General features: G+C 46.9%; 1 protein-coding gene across 1 annotated transcript; it reads left to right on the top strand.

The window, feature by feature from the left end:
* Positions 1-16: 16 nt before the first annotated feature.
* Positions 17-5,985, top strand: LOC124481023 (T-complex protein 1 subunit gamma-like). The gene is made up of 14 exons (XM_047040781.1): positions 17-100; positions 1,792-1,853; positions 1,941-1,991; positions 2,222-2,284; positions 2,381-2,477; positions 2,576-2,693; positions 3,086-3,272; positions 3,383-3,532; positions 3,714-3,846; positions 3,959-4,040; positions 4,144-4,324; positions 4,593-4,838; positions 4,946-5,077; positions 5,703-5,985. Exons 1-14 carry the CDS (start codon positions 73-75, stop codon positions 5,784-5,786), a joined length of 1,614 nt encoding a protein of 537 aa, XP_046896737.1. The 5' UTR covers positions 17-72; the 3' UTR covers positions 5,787-5,985.
* The last annotated feature ends 919 nt before the right edge of the window (positions 5,986-6,904 follow it).

The following is a 6,904-nucleotide window of genomic DNA, read 5'->3' on the forward strand; positions in this document are numbered from 1 at the left end:
AGCCTCGTATATTTACCATCGTATTTTAGTGCGTAGGAAGAACTGCCGGCTGAAGTTACGCACGCTGCCAAGATGATGGGAGCACCAGTACTTGTGTTGAGTGAGTGACCGTTTGTATTGCTTTTTTATCTCAACATCATAACATGTATCTTTATTTCAAAGTATTTTTTTTTTTAAGAAGAAAAAAAAAATACATAGTTTGGGCCTAGCATGTGCAGTGAAACTAAGCTGCGCGGTGCTGGCTTGCATATTAGCACACAGGATAGTGACGCATCAAGTTGCTGCACCAAGCTAAAGTAATCATTTTAATTGTGTGCTTTTAATAATTTGGCTACCTTTTTGTATTTTCACATTACACCGTCTAATGCCACGGGTCACTTCAATCCACGGAGTAAGCTAGCTAAGCTAACTGTCTTGCGACTTTTCAAAGGAAAGCTAAGTGCGTAGTTCATTCATTATAGTGATCCAAGAAAGCTAAGTGCGCTGTTCATCCATAGTGATCCACTACGCAGTATGTTTACGTGACCTTTTTTTTTTTTTCATGGTGTGGATGGTTCTAGCAAAGTTGCCTACTGTTTGTCCATGATTTTTATGGAGCATAGACATCGTGATGGTGCTGATGTTATTTATTGTGTAGCTTGTAGGCTATGTAATCTGTCCTACAATTGTTGGTGCAATGCTGCGTTCCATTTGACACTCCCCAAAATCGGGATCTTCGCACTAGAAGTTCACAATTGTTCATTTTGAACGACTCTTATGACTGGGAAACAGTAGCGGTCTCGGAGTTTTTCGTTTATTTTCTCGTGGCCGTGCATCGGGACCAACGACTGTAAAAAGAATGACATAGTAACAGCCCCTCAAGAGCAATGACTGTACAAACTCAAGTGAAGGCAAAACTCCATCGCCCCCTGGTGGCTGGCTGCAGTACAGGTCCCGACCCCTCCATGTTGGCGGATGGGACATGAGCCAAACGAACAAGTCAAAGTGCACCTCTAATTACAAAAGTCTACGATTATTGCTGTAATTTTGGGCCATTATTGACAGAACTTTTGTTCTCCCTCATATATATTTATTCTTTAATATTGGGTGTGCTCAAGCCATAGGCGAGCACAACCATTGTTCTCTCTCATAAATTCATAATTATTTACAATTTTCCCATCCCCCAAAAAACGTGAATATTTGCACTACATAAACAATGTTGGTGTCAAAATGTTCGTCTTGGTATTGCTTGTAATCGCTTAATTATAGTAGCTATTAGGCCTCAAAGATGGGTATACTTGGGGGCGTGGATGGCTTTATTGCCCCTGGCTAGTAGACCTGTCAAAGAGGAGAAAGGCCGTTAGCGAGGTGGGCGTGCATCGTGTCCTCGGCTTCTCCCGCCCGTTGCCCCTTCGCAACACCGCCCCCTCGTCCAAATTTGGTCACTTCTAGCTCCAAAAACCAAAGATGGCCAGGAAGTGCAAAACTCAAGGCTTCATAACGGGCTTTCACAAACCAATGGGTGACGTCGCGATGACAACCCATTTGCATGCATGCTCACGCTATGGTTCTGCTGAGTCAGGATTTCCGAAGTCAAGTGGGATGCAGCATTATTCTACTGGAAGATGACTTTGTCCAGTGTTGATTCGGTTGTAAACCAGGATGGGTCTTACCTCGTCCTCCTCGTTGTTATGATCAGTGACCTATGCTCTTTTGTAAAGCTCTCTCTTGGAAGTTGCTTTGGATAAAAGCGTCTGCTAAATGCATTAATGTAATGGTGAGCCACAAATTAAACATTTCTACCAATTTTAGGCCAGAATATGAAGAGGGAGTCGGGCCGTAAGGTCCAGATGGGAAACATAACTGCAGCAAAGGTAAAAAAAAAAAAAAAGTGATCCATGCACCCTTCTTATTTCCTTTTTTAATCAGTGATTGTATAATGCCTGGCTCTTATTCAACAGACAATAGCGGATGTCATCAGAACATGTCTGGGACCAAGAGCCATGATGAAGGTGTGCAAAATGCCTTATGATACTTGATGCAATGTTTGACCTTAAAGCTGCACTAGGTAAATGAAATGCATAAAAATATGAGAAACGGTATATAAGCTCGAGTTTTATTAACATGATTTCAAAATAGGAGCGCGAGGTGTCCTAATTAGCATACACAACATGTTAAAAGTGGACAAAACGTATTTTTATTCCAAAACAATTTGTCTTATTTATAATTTTTTTACCTACAGATGCTTCTCGACCCTATGGGAGGTATTGTCATGACCAACGATGGCAATGCCATCCTGAGAGAGGTGAGAACTACATCTCCCATGAGCATCTTTACTTTGCTGCTGGAAAAGAGCGGGCTGAGCTGTAGGCTCAAAATGTCTCCATGTCTGTGTACGCAGATCCAAGTGCAGCACCCGGCAGCCAAGACCATGATAGAGATCAGCCGCACCCAGGATGAGGAGGTGGGCGATGGAACTACCTCTGTCATCATCCTTGGTGAGTGGACTTTAACCTGACTACACCTGAAGTCATCCCATCTAGATTGCATGCCTTAGCTGTCTGAAGACGTAATGTGTGTGTGTCTGTGTTTTTAGCTGGTGAAATGCTGTCAGTGGCAGAGCAGTTCCTGACTCAGCAGATTCACCCCACAGTCATCATCAGTGCCTACAGACTGGCCCTGGAGGACATGCTCGCCATGCTCAAAGACATCAGGTACGCCAGTGTCCTGGACACGCTCTGGAGCATGCCTGAGACGAGTCTTCCGCGCATGACATCACAGCTAGCTATGCTTTGAATCAGGGTGCATGAACACTCCCACACTCAGGCTGGAGTGCTGGCTGATGTGGACCGAAACCCTCGTGCCTTATGATGATATTCATCCTTGCTCAGGAACCTGTGACTGACCAACTGGTCACTCCAAGCTTTGCCGGTACCGGCAGGCTTGGAGCTGAGGGCACATACTGTAGTTTATACTGTAGTTTTTAGCGTTTTGGATACAGATGCATTATCCAGTATGACTACCTTTTATTTTGAAGCCGGCTCACGGCTGCACATTTGCACCCAACAAAATGTCAGTTCCTGCCATTCTCCCTGTTTATCCCCAGTACGCCCGTGGACCCTGACGACCGGGACGTCATGCTGAAGATCATCAAGTCTGCCATCAACACCAAGGCTCTGAACCAGTGGTCTGAGTTGGCGTGCAACATCGCCCTGGACGCTGTGAGGACCGTGGAGATGGAGGAGGCTGGACGCAAAGAGATCGACATCAAGAATTACGCCAAAGTGGAGAAGGTACTGTATCTTGTGGGGTGTGTGTGTCCAGATGACTCTTCCAAGTTGTGTGTGTGTATCACTACTTGCCAATTGTGTAACCACCATTGGGTGTGTTCACGGTTTTTAAGGTTCCTGGTGGCATCATGGAGGAGTCCTGTGTGCTCAGAGGAGTGATGGTCAACAAGGATGTGACACACCCCCGCATGCGGCGCCTCATCAAGAACCCACGCATCGTGCTGCTGGACTGCTCCCTGGAGTACAAGAAGGGAGAGAGCCAGGTACACTCTCTTTCGTTCCTTTCTCTTTCCATTCGTCATACTTTTCTTTTTTTCCCCTCTGGTATGCTTGCTCAATTAGAAAAGCGCTCGCGCGTTATTTGCACACATCTCTCTTTTTTGTACAGACACACAGAGCCTCCCTATGAGGGCCTCCCTTGCTGATGTGTGTATCGTGTCTCAGACTGACATAGAGATCACACGGGAGGAAGACTTCTCCAGACTCCTGCAGATGGAGGAGGAGTACATCAAGCAGATCTGTGATGACATCATTCGCATCAAGCCAGACCTCCTCTTCACAGAGAAGGGCGTCTCAGGTAACTGGCGCACGCGCACACACACACACGCACACAAAGAAGCCGACTTGTAGAAATGGCTCCCTATCGTGTTCAAGCACCCCATTTCCCATCTCCCCCTTTCTCCTCTCAGACCTCGCCCAGCACTATCTGATGAAGGCCAACATCACAGCCATCAGGCGTGTCAAAAAGACAGACAACAACCGCATTGCCAGGTAACGGCCAGATTGTCATTTCACCTTGTCGGACCCGTCGACTGTGTGTGGCCCCTCTCTCTTAACCGACCTCTCCTCCCCGCCTCCATGGCGCCTCTCCCAGGGCCTGTGGCGCTCGCATCGTCAACCGCACGGACGAGCTGCTCGAGGAAAACCTGGGCACGGGCGCCGGCCTGTTCGAGGTCAAGAAGATCGGAGACGAGTATTTCACCTTCATCACCGAGTGCAAGGACCCCAAGGCCTGCACCATCCTCCTGAGGGGAGCCAGCAAGGAGATCCTGGCCGTACGTCCCTTCCCCTCCTGGGGTTCATCACATTTTGACGCTGCTTAGTGGCATTAGACTGTGGAAGAAAGTACTGGGGAGCTGTTTGATGAACTGACGGGACACTGACATTTGAGTCTTGACCCGGAATTGTATGTTTTCAATGCCGGAGTGGGGGGATAGAAGGTGCTTTTTCAGTTGTCTGATATGTCAAGGCTAGCTCTCGTATGTCTCACTAACGAATGTGATTTTGCCTTCCGTTTCCTCTCCACCCTTCGTCCCTCTCCAGGAGGTGGAGCGTAACCTGCAGGATGCCATGCAGGTGTGTCGCAACGTGCTGCTGGACCCCAGCCTCCTGCCGGGCGGCGGGGCGGTGGAGATGGCCGTGTCCAAGCGGATGATGGAGCGCTCCCGCAGCCTGACGGGCGTGGAGCAGTGGCCGTACCGCGCCGTGGCCCAGGCCCTGGAGGTCGTCCCCCGGACGCTCATCCAGAACTGCGGCGCCTCCACCATCAGAGTGCTCACCTCCCTCAGGGTACGCTGAACGTTTCACAGGCGTCGAGTTCAAATGACCTCGTGGCCACGTTCCTAAATGTAGCCCTCAGCTTGTGCTGTAACTGTGGACCTCCATCCCCTCTGTAGGCGAAGCACACCCAGGAGGGCAGCACCAACTGGGGGGTGAACGGGGAGACTGGCACCCTGGCGGACGTGATGGAGCTGGGCATCTGTGAGCCTCTAGCTGTGAAGGCTCAGACCTACAAGACGGCTATGGAGGTGAGACGGCCTCACAGGCACATTTGGTCTCGTTTGTTAGTACCGAGTCTGGTTGTGATCGGTAAGGAATACTGTTAATCAAGTTCAGTCATGGCCAAACGTATTGGCATTGGCAGAGACCTTTATGTGTTTTGCAAAGTTGACTGCTTCAGTTGCTGTGGTGTTGTTTCATATCGTTTCTAGATTATTGTGCATGGTGATCAGAATTTTTTTTAATAAAAGCTATAGGCCAAAAAACATGAACTTTCACACAAACTTCCAATTTCAGTTTTTGGGCCCTGGCACAAAATGACCAGTTAACAATTGCCCTAATCATATCATCAGCACATGGAGAAAGTGTAAATGAGGTGAAATCCCTGACTTGACTGGATTATGAGAGCAGACTGATTATATATTTATAAAAAGTGGGACTTTAAATATTGAATGTTTTAGCCAAAAATAGCCTTTTTAAAACGTATAAAATGCTTGTTTCCAGTATATCATAGAAACATACAAATACTGAAGCAGCTAACTCTGCAAAACAACTCGTCACTGCCAATGCTTTCGTCCATGACCGTACTACTTGTATGCAGCAGGCACTGACACCAACCCATCCTAACTTGGCTGGTTTCCCTTTCCCCATCAGACCGCTGTCTTGTTGCTGCGCATCGACGACATCGTCTCAGGACACAAGAGGAAGGGAGAAGAGAAGAGTGGGGTAGTGGAGTAGAGGAAGGCCTGGCTGTGGACTGGTGCAGGGCGTGTTCCACTGCGCCCTGTTGGAGAACTGTTCACCGCTGGCATGGTTCTGTCTCTGCAACCTTGTGTGTCCAGAACAAATGCTTCATTCCACATTGTAGCCAGTTACTGCTGTTACTTTTAGTGTTCTGCTAGAAATGAGCAATTGAAATAAAATGTTCTAAGGCTCATTCTTGTGTATTTTGTGGAAACGTTACTACAATTAACTTTTTAATTCTGAACTTTTATTCAAGTAAGTTTCAAAGTTACAAAAAACAGGGTAAAACAAAGAATCCAATTATACAACCACGCTAACAGAATGTGGAGACATGATTACAGATGGTTAAGTACATATCAAGAGGCTTAGGTGGGGCTGACAACCTCCCATGACATTCCTCAAGAGGTTCAGGTTAAGAAATGGTCTAGTCCAAATAAACCTATCATACACACAGTATTGAATTCATATTCCTGAGTACAGGATACCCTTTTTGACCTTTAAATTAGAACAACAAGCAGAGGCCCCACTGTAGTAAGAATAATGGTTTAAGTTTCCCATAAAGCGAGAGTATGCCAGATGAATGTGACATTGAAATAAGAGGCCCCTACACTCCAAATATCCAAACACATTTAAAGAACTTGCATTCAGTGATTTTCTACCCAGTCCTGTTTGATATGGCATTTTGTACATAAACTAATCCACTTGATCTAAGTTGCACTCACGATTACATCCTGCAATTTCAATCAAAGTGCCTGCAGCTTCATCTGACCATAGCCGCGGGAACATATTTTATCGAAGGGGGGGGGCTTAATGTTGCTGGACGGTGCCACGGTGGTGGATTTTCAAGTCGAATCATTTTAAATTCTCGTGCTATCAGCAGGGGGTGCTGAAGCACCCTCAGCAGCCCTAGTTCCTGCGGCCATGCATCTGACCCATCTTCAAGGGGTGTGACTGTGTCGTAGATGACAACAAAACACAACAGAAATGGCTGCCACAACCGAAGGAGAATGAACAACCTGCTTTGTGCATTCCATATCTATTTTTAGCACGGTACAATCTAGCAAGAGTGAAACAAACGAAGACAGAAGACAGATGAGGTTCATTTATGGGCT

This window comes from Hypomesus transpacificus, chromosome 2 (assembly GCF_021917145.1).
Source record: "Hypomesus transpacificus isolate Combined female chromosome 2, fHypTra1, whole genome shotgun sequence".
NCBI classification, from domain to species: Eukaryota; Metazoa; Chordata; class Actinopteri; order Osmeriformes; family Osmeridae; genus Hypomesus; species Hypomesus transpacificus.